A 19,333-nucleotide genomic window follows, 5' to 3' on the forward strand; every position below is an offset into this window, starting at 1 on the left:
CTCAATACTTTGATTTATGAAGGCCAATGTGCCAGAAGCTCTCTTCACAATCCTGTCTATCAATGATGCCACTTTTAAGGAATTATGAATCTATATTCCTCGATCTCTGTTCAACCATAGTCTTTGGTGCCCTACTGTCCACTATATAGGTCCTACCCTGGTTCATCCTCACAAAGTGCAATCCCTCGCAGTTATCTGCATTAAATTCCACCTGCCATTTTTCAGCCCATTTTTCCAGCTGCTCTGACTGCAAACTTTGATAGCCTTCCTCACTGTCTACTATGTACCCTGTCCTGGTGTCATCCACAAATTTGCTGATCCAGTTAACCACATTATCATCCAGATCATTGATATAGATGACAGACAACAATGGACCCAGCACTGATCCCCACAGCACAGCACTAGCCACAGGCCTCCAGTTAGAAAGGCAAGCATTAACTACCATTCTCTGGCTTCTCTCGCAAAGGTAATGTCTAATTGAATTTACTACCTCATCCTGAATGCCAAGTGACCGAACCTTCTTGAGCAACTTACCATGCTAAAGTCCACGTTGAGAACATCTACTGCCTTTCTTTCATCAACTTTCCTGATAACCTCATTGAAAAAGTCTATAAAATTGGTCAGACATGACCTACCATGCACAAACCCAAATTGTCTATCCCTATTCAGTCCCTGACTATCCAAATATTTAACAATCCAGGCCATTAGAATACCTTCCTATAACTTACTCACTATTGATGTCAGGCTCATCAGCCTATAATTTCCTGGCTTATTCGTAGAGCCTTCCTTAAACAATGGAACAACATTAAGCTGTCCACCAATCTTTCGGCACCTCACCTGTGGCTAAGAATGTTTAAATACCTCTGGTAGGGCCTGTAATTTCTGCACTAGCCTCCCACAAGGGCCATAGGAAAATCTTGTCTGTCCCTGGGGATCTATCCACCCTAATTTGCTTGAAGACGGAAGGCACCTCCTACTCCTCTGTAATCTGTATACGGTCAATGACCTCATGGCTGTATTGCCCTAGTTCTAAAGAATCAGAGTCCACATCCTAATAAATACAGATGCAAAAAAATTCATTTAAGCTCTCCCCATCTCTTTTGCCTCCATGCATAGATGACCATGCTGATCTTCAAGAGGACATACTTTGTCCCTTGCTATCCTTTTGCTCTTAACGTGTCTGTAGAAGCCCTTCAGATTTGCTAAGGTAACTTCATGCCTTCTTTTAGCCCTCCAGATTTCTTTCTTGTATTCTCTTGGATTTCTTATACTCAAGAGTTTCATTTGTTCTTCGCTGTCTATACCCGCTATGAACCTCCTCCTTCTTCTTAACCAAGGCCTAAATATCTCTCAAAAATAAAAATTCCCTAAACCTGTTAGCCTTTCCTTTTATTATGACAGGAACATGCAAACACCTTATCGCTCTATATTTCACTTTTGAAGGCCTCCCATTTATCAAGCACACCTTTGCCAGAGAACAACCTATCCCAATTCACACTTGCCAGATCCTTTCTGATGCTATCAAGTGGAGTTACACACTTTAGAATCTCAGTCTGAGGACCAGGCCTATTATTTTAAAACTAATGGAATTACGATCACCAGATCCAAAGTGTACCTCTACAACACTTCTCTCACTTGCTCTGTCTCGTTCCCTAATAGGAGATCCAGTATGACACTCTCTCGTTGGGATCTCTATATATTGATTAAGAAAACTTTGGTGGACACACTTGACAAACTCTATCCCATCTAGCCCTTTTACAGTACGCGAGTCCCAGTCAATATGGGGAAAGTTAAAAATCACCTATTATCACAACCTTATTTTTCTTGTAACTGTCTGGCTATCTCCACAAATGTGCTCTTCTACATCTCACTAACTATTGGGTGGTCTATAATACAATCCCATTAACGTGGTCAAATGTTTTTTTTATCCTTCAGTTCCACCCAGATAGCCAAGGTAGACAAGCACTCCAGTCTATCCTGAGTACTGCCATGACATTTTCCCTGACTAGTAATGCCACACCTTCCCCTTTAATCTTTCTGGCTCTATCATGTCTGAAGCAATTGAACCCCAGGACACTGACCTGCCAATCCTGTTGCTCCTGCAACCAAGACTCACTAATGCACTAATGACTACAATGTGCATAATAATTCCATGTGCTGATCCTTGCCTTAAGTTCATCCGCCTTTTCTACAATATTTACATTGAAATAGACAGAACTCAGAATATTTTCCTACCATGTTCAACATTTTGATTCCTGTCTTTGTATGTAGGCTTGACAGCATCTTTCCCCACAAGCACTCCACTATCTGACCTCTGGTTCACACCTCCATGCAAAACTAGTTTAAACCTCCCGGAGCTGGGCCAGCAAACCTTCCCACAGGGACAATTGTCCCCCTCCAGTTCAGGTGCAAACCATCTCACCTGTTTAGGAGACAGTCCAATGATCCAAGAATGTGTAACACTCCCTCCTGCGCCATCTCCTTAACTACGTGTTAATTTTCTGGCTAGCAGATGGCATGGGAAGCAATCCTGAGATCATAACCCTAGAATTCCTGTCATTTTTAACTTAGCACCTAACTCCTTGAACTCACTTTGCAGGATTTGGTCATCCTTCCAGCATAAATCAATGATACTGATGTGGACTACGACCTCTGGCTGCTCAAATTACAGACTCAATCTGAGATGTCCCTGATCTTTGCACCTGGGAGATAACATACTAGCCAGGGATCTCATTCCCATCCACAGAACCTCCTGTCTGTTCCCCTACCCAATGATTCCCATATCACCACTGCTCGCCTCTTCTCCCCCCACTTTCCTTCTGAGGCACAGAGCCAGACTCAGTGCCTGAGACTTGACCGCTCTGGCTTTCATCTGAAAAGTCATCTCCCCATCCCTCTCACAAGTATCTAAAGCAGTATACTTGTTATTGAGGGGAACAGCCACAGTGGTACCCTGCACTGCCTGCCTATTCCCTTTCCCTGTCCTGAGTAAATCCACATCAATTTTCTCTGTACTCTTCAATTTCATTTGTATCTTTCCTATAGGTAGGTGACCAGAACTGCACACAATACTCCAAATTTGACCACTCCAATGTTGAATACAATTTCAATATAACATCCCAACTCCTATTCTCAATACTCTGATTTATGAAAGCCAATGTGGCAAAAGCTATCTTTAGAACAGCATCCACTCATGACGCCACTTTCAAAGAATTATGGACCTGTATTCCCAGATCCCTCTGTTCTACCGCACTCCTCAGTGTCCAGTTGTTCACTGTGTAAATCCTACCCTGGTTTGTCTCCCAACGTGCAGCACTCACATTTGTATGCACTAAATTCCATCTACCATTTTTCAGCCCATTTTTCCAACTGGTCCAGATCCCACTGCAAGCTTTGATAGACATCCTTGCTGTCCGCTACACCTCGATCTTGGTGTCATCATGAAATTTGCTAATCCAGTTTACCACATTTTCATCCAGGTCATTGATATAGATGACAAACAACAACAGACCCAGCACCGATCTCCGTGGAATTCCACAAGTCGCAGGCCTCCAGTCAGAGGCAATCCACTCTCTGGCTTCTCCTGCGAATCCTTTCTTTCACTCATTTGGCCAGTTCTCTAAACAGGTTCCATCAGTTTATGTGGGTCAATTGAATTTCTCTGAAGAACTGTGCTGGGCCCAACATACTGATGCAATTGTGAAGTGGGTACGCCAGTGGCTATATTTCATAAGGGTTTGATGAGATTGGTATATCACTAAATATTAGCAAGTTTCTACAGATGAATTGTGGAGAGCATTCTAACTGGTTGCATCATCGTCTGGTACGGAGGGACCATTGCATAGGATCAGAAAAACCTGCAGCAAGTTGTAAACTCAGCCAGTTTTATCACGATCACCAGCCTTCCCATCACTGAAGACATCTTCAAAATGGGATAAGAACATAAGAAGTAGTCGCAGGAGTAGGCCATCTGGCTCGTCGAGCCTGCTCTGCCATTTAATAAGATCATGGCTAATCTGGCGATGGACCTGCATTTACCTGCCTTTCCCCTAAAACCCTTAACCCCCTGCAAAAATGATCCAACCATGTCTAAAGTATATTTACTGAGGTAGCCTCCACTGCTTCATTGGGCAGAGGATTCCACATATTCACTACCCTCTGGGAAAAGCAGTTCCTCCTCATCTCCATCCTAAATCTACTCCCCCGAATCTTGAGGCTATGTCCCCTAGTTTTAATCTCAAACAACTTCCTGCCTCTACCTTATATATACCTTTCGTAATTTTATATGTTTCTATAAGATGTCCTCTCATTCTTCTGAATTCCAGCGAGTACAGTCTCAGGCGACTCAATCTCTCCTCGTAGTCTAAACTCCTCATCTCTGGAATCAACCTGACGAAGCTTCTCTGCACTGCCTCCAAAGCCAGTATATCCGCCCTCAAATAAGACCAGAACTACATGCAGTACTCCAGGTGTAGCCTCACCAGTACAGTTGCAGTGTAACCTTTCTGCTCTTAAATTCAAACCCTCTAACAATGAAGGCCAATATCCCATTTGCCTTCTCGATAGTCTACTGCACCTGCAAACCAACCTTTTGCGATTCATGCACAAGCACTCCCAAGTCCCTCAGCACAGCAGCATCCTGCAATTTTTTACCATTAAATAATAATCTGCTCTTCTATTTTTCCTTCCAAAGTGGATGACCTCACATTTACCAACATTGTACTCCATCTGCCAGACCCTTGACCACTCACTTAGCCTATCTATATCTCTCTGCAGACTCTCTGTATTCTTCTGCACAATTTGCTTTTCCACTCCATTTAGTATCATCAGCAAATTTAGATATACTACATCCAGTCCCCTCTTCCAGATCGTTAATGTATATCGTGAACAGTTGTGGGCCCAACACCAATGCCTGTGGCACATTGTTCACCACTGACTGCCAACCAAAGTAACACCCAAGTAACCCAACTTTCTGCTTTCGATTAGTTAACCAATCCTCTATCCATACTAATACATCACCCCCAACTCTATGCATCCTTATCTTATGGATAAGTCTCTTATGCAGCACCTTATTGAATGCCTTCTAGAAATCCAAGTAAATAATGTCCATCTGTTCCCCTCTATCAACAGTGCTCATAATATCCTCAAAGAACTCCAGCAAGTTTGTCAAACAGGACCTGCCTGTGCTGAATCAATGCTGCATCTGCCTGATGGATCTGTTTCTTTCCAGATGACTCGTTATTTCTTCTTTAATAATAGTTTCAAGCATTTTCCCAATTACAGACGTTAAATTAACTGGCCTATAGTTACCTGCCTTTTGCCTATATCCTTTTTTGAACAGTGGCACAACATTTGCCATTTTCCATTTCACTGTGACCTGCCCAGAGTCCAGAAAATCTTGGTAAGTTATCACCAAAACCTCTACTATAACTTTGGCCATTTCTTTCAGTACCCTGGGATGCATACCATCAGGACCTGGGAACTAATCTATCTTCAAGCCCACAAGTTTGCTCAGTACTACCTTTTTAGTGATAGCTATTGTATTGAGGTCCACATCTCCCATTGCATCCATAACATCTCTCTTTGGCATGTTAAGACTTGTCTTCCACTGTGAAGACCAACACAAAATAGTCCTTCAAAGCCTCTGCCATTTCTTCATCACCCAATATCAATTCCCCCTTCTCATCCTCCAAGGGACCTATGTTTACTTTAGCCACCCTTTTCCACTTTATATAATTATAAAAAGTTCTACTATCAGTTTTATATTTTGTGCTAGTTTGTTTTCATAATCTAGCTTCCCTTTCTTTATTGCTCACCTATTGGTTCTTTGCTGCTTTTTAATGTTTTCCCAATCTTCCAGTTTCCCGCTACTCTTGGTGACTTTGTACACATGAGCTTTTAGTTATCTGAGGCTCGCTCACCTCACGCTCACTGTCCTTGCTTTTTACTGGAATATACTTTTGTTGAGCACCATGAAAAATCTCTTTGAAAGTCTTCCACTGTTCCTCAACCATCCCACCATATAGCCTGTGTTCCTAGACTACACTAGCCAAATCCTTCCTCATCCCATTGTAGTCTCCATTGTTCAGGCATAATACACTGGTTTTTGATCAAACTATTGCACCCTCCATTTGTTTGAGAAACTCAGTCATACTGTGATCACTCTTTCCAAGAGGCTCCCTAACTACAAGATCACTAATTGTACTTGTCTCATTGCACAGGACCAGATCTAAGATAGCTTTTTTCTTTGTAGGTGCAATAACATGCTGTTCAAGAAAGCTATCACGGATGCATTCTATGAAGTCCTCCTCAAGACTGCCTCGACCAACTTGATTCACCCAATCCATGTGTAAGTTAAAGTCCCCCACTATAACTGCTGTTCAATTCTTACACGCCTCAGATATTTCTCTGTTTATTGGTTGTGCCACTGTAATGTTATTATTCGATGGCCGATAGACAACTCACACCAGTGATTTTTTTCCCTTTACTATTCCTAATCTCTATCAGATGGATTCAACATTTTGCTCCTTAGATCTTATATCAGCTCTCACTATCGCCCTGATCTCATCCCTAATTAAGAGCCGCTCCTCCACCTTCCTTACCTTCCGTATAGCCTGATGTCCTTGGATATTTAATTCCTAATCCTCTCCACCCTGCAACCATATATCCATAATGGCCACCAAATCATACCCCTTTGTACTGATTTGTGCCACAAGTTCACTGACCTTATTTTGAATACTACGGGCATTCAGGTAACGCGCCCTTACACTCATTGTGCTTTTAAAATCTTGTAATCTTTTTCTCTTTTGCACTTGACTTTTCTTTGCTTCACTATTACTTTTCTCTTTTGCTTTTACCTTATCTTTATCCATACTTATCCAAACTGTTGAACCCACCCCCCCACTATTTAGTGTAAAGCCCTAGTTATGCGACTCACTAGGATTCAGGTCCCATCACGGTTCAGCTGGTGCTTGTCCCATTGGTACAGTTCCCTCCTTGCCCAATACTGGTGCCAATTTCCCATGAAATCAAACCCACTTCTCCCACACCAACCCTTGGGCCATGCATTTAACTCTCTAATCTTCTTGACCTGATGCCAATTTGCACAGGGCTCAAGTAATAATCAAGAGATGACCAGCTTTTTGGTTCTGCTTTTTAATTTAGTCCCTAGCTGCTCAAATTCCCTCAGCAGAACCTCTTTCCTCATTCTACCTATGTTGTTGGTACCCAAATGGACAACGGCAAATGGATCCTTCCCCTCCCACTTCAAATTCCTCTGCAGGTCGGGTTAAGACGTCCTGTACCTGGGCACCAGGTGGCAACACAGCCTTCAGGATGCTCTATCCTCGCGACAGAGAACTCTGTCTATTCCCCTGACTATACTATCCCCAATTACCACTACACTTCTCTCCCTTTCTTGAATGGCTCCCTGAACTACAGTGCCACAGTTAGGTCTTCCTACAGCTCCCTCTCTCATCCGCACAGGGAGCAAGAATCTCAGACCTGTTGGACAAGCTCAAGGGCGAAGGTTCCTTCAGCACTATCTATTGGATCCCACTACCTGCCTCACTCGCAGTCACACCCTCTTGTCCCTGACCACAGACCGAATTTGAGGCAGTTAATCTAATGGGTGTGACTACCTCCTGGAACAGAGAGTCCAGGTAACTCTCCCCCTCTCTGATGTGCCCCAGTGTTTGAAGCTCAGATTCCAGGTCATCAACTTTGAGCCCGGGTTTCTCGAGCAGCCAACACTTGCTGCAGATGTGGTCGACAGGAATCACGATGGGGCCCATCAGCTCCCACATCATGGAGCTACAGCACATCACCTGATCCTGCATCATCCCTACTTTATTTAATTAGCTGTAATTTAGTGACTTTTTATTCAACCACTACAAAAGCCTTTCCGGCTACTTACCTGTGCCTCCCTGCCGAAGCCTCTTGAGCCAAAGCCTCAAGTTCCCACTCCTACACTGGTCCACTCCCACAATGACCACTCCGCTTTGAGCCTGCTTTACTTTTATTTGCTCCTGCTAATGAATTGCCAATCGACTGGTCCGCCATTAATGCGCCAAACACCGCAAAATGCTCCTTTTTAAAACTCTTCTACCCAACCTGTGCAAAGCTCTCTTACTCTCTGCAAATTGATTGGTCCGCCAAGCCCCGAGAAATGCTCCTTTTTTAAACTCTTCTCCCTGACCTGTATGAAATTCTCTCTCTCTGCGAATCGAGTGGTCCACCGCTAATGCCTCAAAAAGGCAGCATCCAGACTATCCCATCTGGTACGAACAATCATTCCACAGTCACAGTTGCTTAAATCACTTTCCTTCCCCATTCCAATGTTTGGTCTGAATAACAACTGAATCTCTTGAACATATTTGAATGTTTTTGTGCATTTAGTTGCTGCCTCATGATTGGCTGATTAGACATTTGCATTAATGAGCAGGTGTACAAGTGTACTTAATAAAGTGGCCAGTGGAGGGTTCAGCCGTGACTCCTGGAGTCCCGGGCTCACCCCCTAATAAAATTAAAGTGTATATGTTTATTTTAATTTATAGTATATTTTATGTATTGCACTGTACCATTGCATCAAAAATTTTATGACATATATTGGTGATAATAAACTTGATTCCAATTTAAAGCTCCTTCCATGAAACATTTACCTGTCTTTCAGTTCTGTCTCTAAGTACTCACTGAGCCGTTGTGGTCACTGAACTTTCAGTTCTTTGTGTTATGTCATTGTGTTTTACAATGCTCAAAAGTTACCTTGTGGCACATGTAGGATCCACCCTTTTTCACCTTGTCTGTCCCTGAGGCAGGTCCTATCTGTAAGAAACAATGTAGAGTCAGTGGAATGTCAGTAGGACTTAGAATGATAATGTGATCAGTAACATCCAATCACCAGAAATCTTTCAGTATTGTTCACCATTCTGCAAAAACTGGCTTCTATTACACTGGGCCACATTGTTTTTGAAAGTATAGTTTCCTCTGAATTTCTCTTTTGTGGGTATGATAGACTGCCTGAAGCTGAACACAAATATAATTTCAGACTACTTGTATCACACGGGAATTCAGAAAAATAAAAAAATAATTTTTATTGAATATAATGCGTTTAATTGCATAACGGTACACATGCTTTGCAATAATTCAACTAAGCTAAAAACGTTGATGATTTTTGTTTGTACTCAATGTCTGAGACTTATTGTTACACTGATGAGGGAGGGAGAGGGAGAAGTGGAGAGTCTGTCATCGTGCCCGACGCCGGCCCCCTAGGCCTGAGTCGATGTAGTAGTAGTAGTAGTAGTATTGTTCAAGTCTCCAATAATAATCAGCCAGCATGGTATATTCTAGGACGAGGGAGATGTCTTCATTTTTTAAAGAAAGGGGCTTCCCTTCCTCCACTATCAACTCTGCTCTTAAACGCATCTCCCCCATTTCACGTACATCTGCTCTCACTCCATCCTCCCACCACCCCACTAGGAATAGGGTTCCCCGGTCCTCACCTACCACCCCACCAGCCTCCGGGTCCAACATATTATTCTCCGTAACTTCCGCCACCTCCAACGGGATCCCACCACTAAGCATATCTTTCCCTCCCCCCCTCTCTCTGCATTCCGCAGGGATCGCTCCCTACACAACTCCCTTGTCCATTCGTCCCCCCCATCCCTCCCCACTGATCTCCCTCCTGGCACTTATCCGTGTAAGCGGAACAAGTGCTACACATGCCCTTACACTTCCTCCCTTACCACCATTCAGGGCCACAAACAGTCCTTCCAGGTGAGGCATCACTTCACCTGTGAGTCGACTGGGGTGATATACTGCGTCCGCTGCTCCCGATGTGGCCTTTTATATATTGGTGAGACCCGACGCAGACTGGGAGACCGCTTTGCTGAACATCTACGCTCTGTCCGCCAGAGAAAGCAGGATCTCCCAGTGGCCACACATTTTAATTCCACATCCCATTCCCATTCTGACATGTCTATCCACGGCCTCCTCTACTGTAAAGATGAAGCCACACTCAGGTTGGAGGAACAACACCTTATATTCCGTATGGGTAGCCTCCAACCTGATGGCATGAACATTGACTTCTCTAACTTCCGCTAGGCCCCACCTCCCCCTCGTACCCCATCTGTTACTCTTTTTTTATGCACACATTCTTTCTCTCACTCTCCTTTTTCTCCCTCTGTCCCTCTAAATATACCTCTTGCCCATCCTCTGGGTCACCCCCCCCCGCCGTCTTTCTTCCCGGACCTCCTGTCCCATGATCCTCTCGTATCCCCCTTCTGCCTATCACCTGTCCAGCTCTCGGCTCCATCCCTCCCCCTCCTGTCTTCTCCTATCATTTTGCATCTCCCCCTCCCCCTCCAGCTTTCAAATCCCTTACTCACTCTTCCTTCAGTTAGTCCTGACGAAGGGTCTCGGCCTGAAACGTTGACTGCGCCTCTTCCTATAGATGCTGCCTGGCCTGCTGCGTTCACCAGCAACTTTGATGTGTGTAGCATGGTATGTTATGTAGGACTAGGTGTTAATATCTCTTATTTGCACTCCTGAGACATGCTGCCTGGACTCTGTGGGGTGGCCAAGTGAGTGGTGGCATCTTCTGAGTTATCAAGTGGGCGTCCTCTTTCCTCAGTGTTTCGCTGATAGGCCCACGACACCTCCGGAGGGTTCAGCAGTGAATCCCGGCATCCTGGACTCACCCCCTAGATGCCTTTCACTCATCTAGGGGCCCAGATGGAATCCTTTCTCTCCATCCAGAGCCACTGACTACCCTTTTCAGCAGCTCTGGAGAGGTCTTTGACTGCTTGTTGGCGTGTCTTCCCTCACACTCCCAACTCCCGGAGTAGCCTTGATGTCGATGTGGCTACAAATGCTCTGCAGCCTATTTCGACTGGTTGGACTCTTGCTTTCCGGCCTCGTTGCTGCACATTGGCTGCAAGCTCAGCATACCTCAGCTTCCTGTGCTCGTAGGCCTCCTCCACTGCATCCTCCCAAGGCACCGTAGGCTCGATGATGTAAACAAGGTGGAGTGAGGCCGACCATAGCACAAGGTCTGGTGTGAGGTTGGTTTCTGCGATTTCAGTTGGGAAGCAGAGCCTCTGGCCTAAGTCTGCCACCATCTTCCAATCACGTGCCCCGCCTAGCCGCCCGGTGTCTGGTCTTGAGTCTGGCTTGACCCTCACCTTCCTGGACAAATGCTGTTAACGGCCAGCGGGATGAAGGGGGAGGGAGAGCGTTGACGCTTATCCGCTGACTTTCCAGCACTGCTGCAAGACACTGTAGCACTTGGTTGTGACACCAGGTGCATCGGCCTTGAGTAACGCTGGTCTTACAGCCCACCAGAATGTGTTTTAGTGTTGCTGAAGTTAGGCAGAGAGAGCATGTGGGTCCTCTCCATACCACTGGCTGAGATTCATGGGAGACTGCAAGACATCGTATGCAGCCCTGATGGTGAAGCTCACTCTGAATGTCCTCATCTCCCACAGCTCTTTCCAGGAGATCTTTCTTTTCTCTACGCCCTCCCATCTCATCCATTGCCCTTGCCTTGCCTGAGCGACGGCCTTTGCGCACCTTGCCACCTCCTCCTGCCGACGTATCTTCTGCTTAACGAGCCTGCGTCTCTGAGACGCAGCAGCCTTATTCCAGGCTGGTGTACTGTCCCCAAGGCCAAGACCGCTCCTCCCTTGCTGCACTTGGCCCACGATGTCCCTGTGCTTGAGTGCCCCCTTTGCTTGCTCGGTTGCTTCTGATGGAGTCCATTTCCTTCCAGTATCCAGGATGTGGGCAGCTTGTGCTACAAATAGATCACTCGTCTCTGTTAACATCATCTCCATCTTACTTTGGCGCACTTGTACTCCTCTGAAAGACCGGAAATGGGTAGCTCTAGAACTCCTTTGCCGTAGAGCCCTATGCTGCTGAGGCACCTGGGAGGACCAAGCCACTTCCTTATGTATGAGCTGATCAGTGTCTCCAGCTTTTCCACTTTCAAGATTGGAATTTCATACAGGGTTAGTAGCCACAGGAGGCAGGGAAGGAGCCCAAATTGCCTACACCAGAGCTTCAACTTGCCAGGGAGTGTGGTTCTGTCGATGGTCTCGAGGCCACTGACGGCATCCTTCCTGAGCTGATCTACCTGCTTTGTGTCATTGAGGGATACGTTATACCACCGACCTAGGCTCTTCAGAGGCTTCTCGAAGATTGTTGGAATCGCTTATGCAGAAGCGTTGGTCTACCAGCTTCCTCTTGACGATGGAGATGCTTCTGGACTTGCTCGGCTTGACCTTCAGCTGAACCTGCTCGATGTTCTCTTGAAGCTTTCTCAACAGGCGTACAGTACAAGCCTTGGTTGCGGTGAGTGTTGTGAGATCATCCATGTATGCTCTGATAGGCGGCAGCCTCAGGCCAGGTCTTATGTGCTGTCCTCCAACCACCCATCGAGATGCTCTAATGATCACCTCCGTGGCCATGGTGAAGGCTAGTGGGGAGATGGTACAACTGGCCATGATTCCCACTTCCAGATGTTGCCACGCTGTGGTATAATCTGCTGTTGTCAAACACAGCTGCACGTCCTGGAAGTAGGCCTTAACGAGGCTTGTGAGGGCCACTGGGACCCTGAAGAAGTCGAAAGCAGTCCAGAGGAGGTTATGAGGGACTGAGCCGAAGGCATTGGTGAGGTTCAGGAACACCATGTGAAGATCTGTTCCCTCCTTCTTGGCAACCTGGATCTGATGCCAGATGGTGCAAGCGCGTTCCAGACAGCCAGAGAAGCCGGAGATCCCTGCTTTCTGGATTGATGTATCAAGGTTTCTTTGCATGTATCTTGACAGCCTATGAGCCACCACACTAAAGAAGATTTTGCCCTCGACGTTTAGGAGACTAATCTGGCAGAATTGGCTGATTTCTGATGAACCCTTTTCCTTTGGGATCAGGATTCCACGCAACACACACAAAATGCTGGAGGAACTTAGCAGGCCAGGCACCATCTATGGAAAAGAGTACGGTCGACGTTTCAGTGTCCTGCTAATCGGTCTTGGCCTGAAACATCCACTGTTCTCTTATCCATTGATGCTGCTTGGCCTGCTGAGTTCCTCCAGCATTTTGTGTGTGTTGCTTGGATTTCCAACATCTGCAGATTTTCTCTTGTCTGTGACTGATGGATTCCAGTTGCCCTGATACCAATTTTCTGATGACCACAATGTCCTAGAGAAACCTTTCACCCCCCCATGCTCATCACTGATGGCACCAAGATTTGTAGGGAAGAAGTCTAAATGGGAATTCAGAAAATTAATCTCTAGTGACATGTTGCATTTCATGGTTTTGTACATTTTAAGCATGTTGTCAACCCGCTGCACATTGTTTGGTAATCTGCAGTTGGCAAGAAAATTTTGAACAACATCCTTGAATGCCTTCCATGTGATTTTCTCCAGTCTCACTAGAAGTTCTTCGAACTACCTGTCATTAATAAGCTGTTTGATTTGTGGGCCATCAGAAATGCCTTTGTTAATCTTGGCATTAGTTATTCTGACGAATTATGAATTGAAATAATAAATATAGGCAATTTCCAAAAGATGGTGCACGTTAGGAAAATTTCATGGTGATTTTCATGATCAGCAGCCCAAAATCTGTAAGGTACACCCATAAGTATTTAGAAAGCAAAATCTTTGTTGTCTTGTGTTAGCGGAGCTACTCAACAAATGGCAGGAATTTCCCAAGGCAGGTCCATGAGTGTGCTTTAGATATTGTTAGTAGATTTGTGGTGGCTCTACCAGAACTCCTCTTTGGAGTCCGCATGCCCTTATACTCTGCTGTTCTTATACAATCTATGTTTTTTAACAGCATAGAACATAAATATCCTATCAAATTAACTGGCACCTGTTAAGATGGGCATATGCCAGCTAACAAAGTTTATGTTTTGTTAATTTAACTTTATGTTAATTTGTGTTTGTCCCTGTCTTATAATGTACTGTTCTGATGCTGCAAAAACAAAATTTTCATGAAATTTATAACCTGTAAATGTATATCAATGACACAATAAACTTGAACTTCTAGAACAGCAATGGAGATGTAGGAAAAGGGCTGAATAAACTCGGCAGTACACAACTCCCTGCAGGGATATTGTTTATTTAAAGTTTCTTTTTGAAGAGGTTGTTTCTTGAATGTTTAAAGGCATATACCAAGTGTCTAATGACTGAGATCGGTAATGAGATCGGTTGTTACAGTTGTTGATTCTTACACTCATGGTGTTTAATGTTCCCCCCAGCTTTAACCCCAATTAAACACTCTCTGTATTGATTGTATTATTTATTTTTGCCATGTTAAAATTTTAAATTTACTGAATGCAGCTTTACATAGATCTGCAAAAGTTAAATCTTCTTTCTGAAGTATCTGAAGCAACGTACAGTAAACATAATCGTACTTTGTGGTCCCAGAACTACCTGTTGTAGTCTGTGTTGTTTACAAAGGAGGCTATTCCTGGTAAGTATCTGTGGGCTCAATGAGGGAAACTGGACAATGCTAGCATTAACGAAGTTGGTAGGATTAGTTCCCAGATTGGGTTTTGTAGGTGAGCGATGAACAATAGGGTGTAATATTACTACTGCCATCTTTTTCAGTACTGCACACATTAGAATTAGCTAGGTATGACTTAAAACGAAGTGCTGTAGGAAGTCAGTGGCGCAGGCAACATCTGTGGAAGCAGGTAGTGTCCTGATGCAGGGTCTTGTCTTGCTTCTGTTCACTGTTCAAAACCTACGGTTCAGAACTTTACAAGTCCAGGTATGACTTACAAAAGCCTATCTTACAAGGGAAAAGCAATTCTGAGTGAAGGAATTGGATGCACATCAGCTCTGGCAGGGTTTGCAGGCTATTACTTCCTACAAGGAGAACCAAACATCATAAATGGCTGCAATGCTTCACTCCCAGATGAGCTCAATGCCTTAATGCATGCTTTGAAAGGGAGAATAAATCTACACTTGTGAGAATCCCTGCAGCATCTGATGATCCCGTCTCAGAGGCTGACATCAGAACATCTTTCACGTGGGTGAACCCTTGCAAGGCATCAGGCACCAAAGGTGTACTTAGCAGGGCACTGAAAACCTGGGCCGACCAGCTGCCAGGAGTATTCAGGGACATCTTCAATCTCTCAGCGCCACAGTCAAGGTTCCCACCTGCCTCAAAAGGGAAATATTAACCAACAAGCTTGGAAATATGGGCCTCACTCTGCAACTGGATCCTTAATTTTCTTGTTGAGAGACCACAGTCAGTACAGATCAGAAATACCATCTCCTCGTCGTCAGTCATCACAGGGACACCTCAAGGATGCATACTTAGCCCATTTCTCTACTCTCCATACACTCATGACTGTGTGTATGAGGCACAGCTCAAATGCCATCTATAGATTTGTCAATGATGCAACTATTGTCAGCAGAATCTCCGATGGTGACGAGGAGGCACACAGGAGTGAGACAGATCTCCTGGTTGAGTCGTGCCACAACAACAACCTTGCACTCAATGTCAGTATGTATGACAAACAAATTGATGGTGCACTTCAGGAAGGAGAAGTCAAAGGTAAGCACACCAGTCTTGACCAGATTTAAGTTTCTCAATACCATGAATGTAGTGCACTTTACTGAATATGAGTGAAAGCTCTGTCAAAGCATTGTCCCTCTCTCTCCTCTCCCTGCCACTTCAATCATCACGGTGCCTCATGCCCAGTGATAAAGGGAACATGACAGGGACAGGGCATCCTCCCGCGAACTCCTTTATTTGTATGTCCAGAAATATAATCATCTCAACTTTAGAGCTGTATCAGATAAAACTGAAACATTATTCCAATGATCCATGACTCAGATTTAATGCCTACAAGACATACTTTGATTTATGTAAATTAGATCCTGATTTATACAAATTTATGAGTCTGGCCAGTTTCAAACACTGAATAACTCACAGTTCAATTATTATAGATATTGTAATTTGTACTTCAAAACATATATCCTGTATACTGAAAGAAAACACATTAATACAAACCTCAGGGCCTCTAAGTAGGTAATGTGATAAAAATAATTATTAAAAAGAGTCTTCTGTAAAGAAGTAATTTTTTGCCTGTTTAAAATTTTCTTTTTCCACCTCGTGTTGAGTGTTAGTTTGGGCCCCCTCTTTGGGCTGGATGCATTCCACTCAAATGAGTGCTGATGCTTAGCAGCGGGCAAAACTACTTGAAGTTGCTGTGAGTGGTATTTGACTCTCTGATGGTTGCCAGTCAGATGTCAGCTGATCTGGCAAATCTCAGGCACCACACTGGCATGCCAGCACTGTTTTTGAACCATGCCAGTTTGAGTGTCTCCTGATTAGCAAAAAGGCTACATCAGTTCCCAAGCCGCTGTATTTCCAGCCAAACATCACTCTCAAGAACTGAACTAAGATGCCAACAATGCATTGTCCCAACCAGAAGCAAGGAGGACAGAATTTTTTTTTTCTCAGCAGGAAATTTGAGGACTTTATAGGACCAAATGGCTTGACCGGAGTTAGTTACAGGTCAGCCATTATATACTGGTATTGGCTTAAATATTATCACATATACCAATATAGATGCGAAAAGCTGGTCTTGCATACTGTTTATACAGAACAAATCATTACACAGTATATTGAATTGAATTGACTTTATTTCTTATATCCTTCATATACATGAGGAGTAAAAATCTCCATCTAAATGTGCAATGTACAATTTATAGTAATTTATAATAAATAGTATGTACAACAGGACATTCAATATAACATAGAAATACAATTGTGTCAGCATGAATTAATCAGTCTGTTGGCCTGGTGGAAGAAGCTGTCCCCGAGCCTGTTGGTCCTGGCTTTTATGCTGCGGTACCGTTTCCTGGATGGTAGCAGCTGGAGCAGTTTGTGGTTGGGGTGACTCGGGTCCCCAGTGATCTTTTGGGCCCTTTTTACACACCTGTCTTTGTAAGTGTCCTGAATGGTGCGAAGTTCACATCTACAGGTGCACTGGGCTGTCCGCACCACTCTCTGCAGAGTCCTGCAATTGAGGAAAGTACAGTTGCCATACCAGGCAGTGATGCAGCCAATCAGGATAGTCTCAATTGTGCCCCTGTAGAAAGTTCTTAGGATTTGGAGGCCCATACCAAACTTCTTCAACTGTTTTGAGGTGAAAGAGCTGCTGCTGTGCCTTTTTCACCACTCAGCCAGTATGTACAGACTATGTGAGATTCTTGGTGATGTGTATGCCGAGGAACTTAAAGCTGTGCACCCTCCCAACCCCAGATCCATTGATATCAATAGGGGTTAACCTGTCTCCATTCCTCCCGTTGTCCGCAACCAGCTCCTTTGAGCTAGAATAAGGTAAAACAATAACAATAAACATGTAAAAGTTACCAAAAAAGTACAGCACATTTATGTGATAAAGTGCAAGATCATAATGAGGATATAAGCCCGTACTCACTGCAGTTTAAAAAAATAAGGGGGATCTCAATGAAACCTATGCAATATTGAAAACCCTAGATAGAGTGGATGTGGAGAGGATGTTTGCTATAGGTGGAGATGTCTAGAGAATACCTGAGAATAGAGGGACATCTATTTAGAACATGTCAGGAAATGTAGGGAAGGCTTGACCCTAAAAGTAGAGCAGTGGCAACAATTCAGCAATGAATGATAACTTTAATAACACGAGACTGCAAAACTAACTAGCCACGACGGGCAACAAAATGAGAGAGAACAGATACTGAACATCACAGGCAACAAAATACCCGATGCCTAGGAGAAATGGTCAAGGCTGTGTGGTTCGATGGCTGAACACAGACTGTGGATGAGAGCTGGTTTTAAATGGGCTGCATGTGATGAATTGGAAACAATTGGCAGGAGATTCCTGTTAGCTGGGTGGAGACTGGGAGGTGCCTATCTCTGTAGGACTGATAGGACAGAGATGAGGGGGAATTTTTTTAGCCAGAGAGTAGTGAACCTGTGGAATTCATTGCCACAGACAGCTGTGAAGGCCAAGTTACTGGGCATATTTAAAGTTGTTAAGTTGTTAGGTTCTTGATTAGTCAGGGCATCAAAGGTTACAAGAGGAAGGCAGGAGAATGGGGTTGAGAGGGATAGCAAATCAGCAATGATGGAGTGGTGGAGAAGCTTCAATGGGCTGAATAGCCTAAATCTGCTCCTATGTCTTTTTGTTTTATAGATTGTGAGGTCGAGAGTCTATCCTATCATATGAGAGACTGATAACGAAGTGGGATAGAAGCTGGCCTTGAGCTTGGTGATACTTGTCAGGGCATTGAGTATATAAGTTGGGATGTTATGTTTCTGTTCTTCAAGATGTTGGTGAGATGGAATTTGGAATATCCTGTTCAGTTTTGGGCACCCTGCTATAGGAAAGATACAGTTAACCTGGAAAGAGCGGCGAGCAGATGGACAAAGATGTTAACAACAGGAATTCTGCAGATGCTGGAAATTCAAGCAACATACATCAAAGTTGCTGGTGAACGCAGCAGGCCAAGCAGCATCTATAGGAAGAGGCGCAGTCGACGTTTCAGGCCGAGACCCTTCGTCAGGACAAAGATGTTGTTGGTACTCGAGGGATTGAGTTATGGAGAGAGGCTGAGCAGGTTGGAATCTTTCTCACTGAAGTGTGCAAGAATCAGGGTTGATCTTAAAGAGATGTATAACATCATAAGGGACACAGATAGGGTCAATGTGTACCATCTGTTTCCTAGGCTTGCAAAATCAAGTACTAGAGGACACAGGTTTATGATTAGAGGAGAGAGACACTGAGGGTCAACTCTTTGACCCAGAAGCTGTTTAGTACCTCTCAGAGGAAGTGGTAAAATGAACGCGGAGAGGTACATAGATGGGAATAGTGTAGAGCGATATGGGCTAAACACTGGCAAATGCAACTTGCTCAGAAGGGAACCTTGGTTGGCAAGGACCAGTTGGGCCGAAGGGCCTGTTTACAAGCTGTATGGTTCTATGACTCTGCAACTGAATCAAAGGACACAACTGGGAGATTGAATGGTTCCCACACACCACAGAGGCAGGCCTGTGGAACTGAGCAAAAGATCAAAAATAACCTTCAAACAATTGGTTATTTTCCCAATGTGTTTCAGTCCCTTAGTCTACATTATACTGAAAGACCCTCCATTGACTTGCTTAATGTTTGAAACCTCAAAGGCGCATTTATAGATAATTGTCGATAGCTCATTATGCATCAAACATCCCTGAATCCCAAACCCCTTAATTAGAGTGCAGAAAAACAGCAGACAGATTATAGTTTGTCCAACAAGCATCAGTCAGTCATGATGATTACCACAAATTTGTGAAG

The 19,333-nt window shown here is 44.3% G+C and overlaps 1 protein-coding gene across 2 annotated transcripts in view; it reads right to left on the reverse strand.

Moving 5' to 3' along the window:
* sumf1 (sulfatase modifying factor 1) overlaps positions 1–19,333 on the reverse strand; it is a 187,381-nt gene that overhangs the window by 15,734 nt on the left and 152,314 nt on the right. For both annotated transcript variants that reach the window (XM_063067863.1, XM_063067864.1), the window contains exon 8: positions 8,764–8,823. In XM_063067863.1, the coding sequence (XP_062923933.1) occupies positions 8,764–8,823 (60 nt within the window). The remainder of the gene's footprint in view (positions 1–8,763; positions 8,824–19,333) is intronic.

The sequence above is a fragment of the Mobula hypostoma genome, chromosome 15, assembly GCF_963921235.1.
Source record: "Mobula hypostoma chromosome 15, sMobHyp1.1, whole genome shotgun sequence".
In the NCBI taxonomy this organism is placed as follows: domain Eukaryota; kingdom Metazoa; phylum Chordata; class Chondrichthyes; order Myliobatiformes; family Myliobatidae; genus Mobula; species Mobula hypostoma.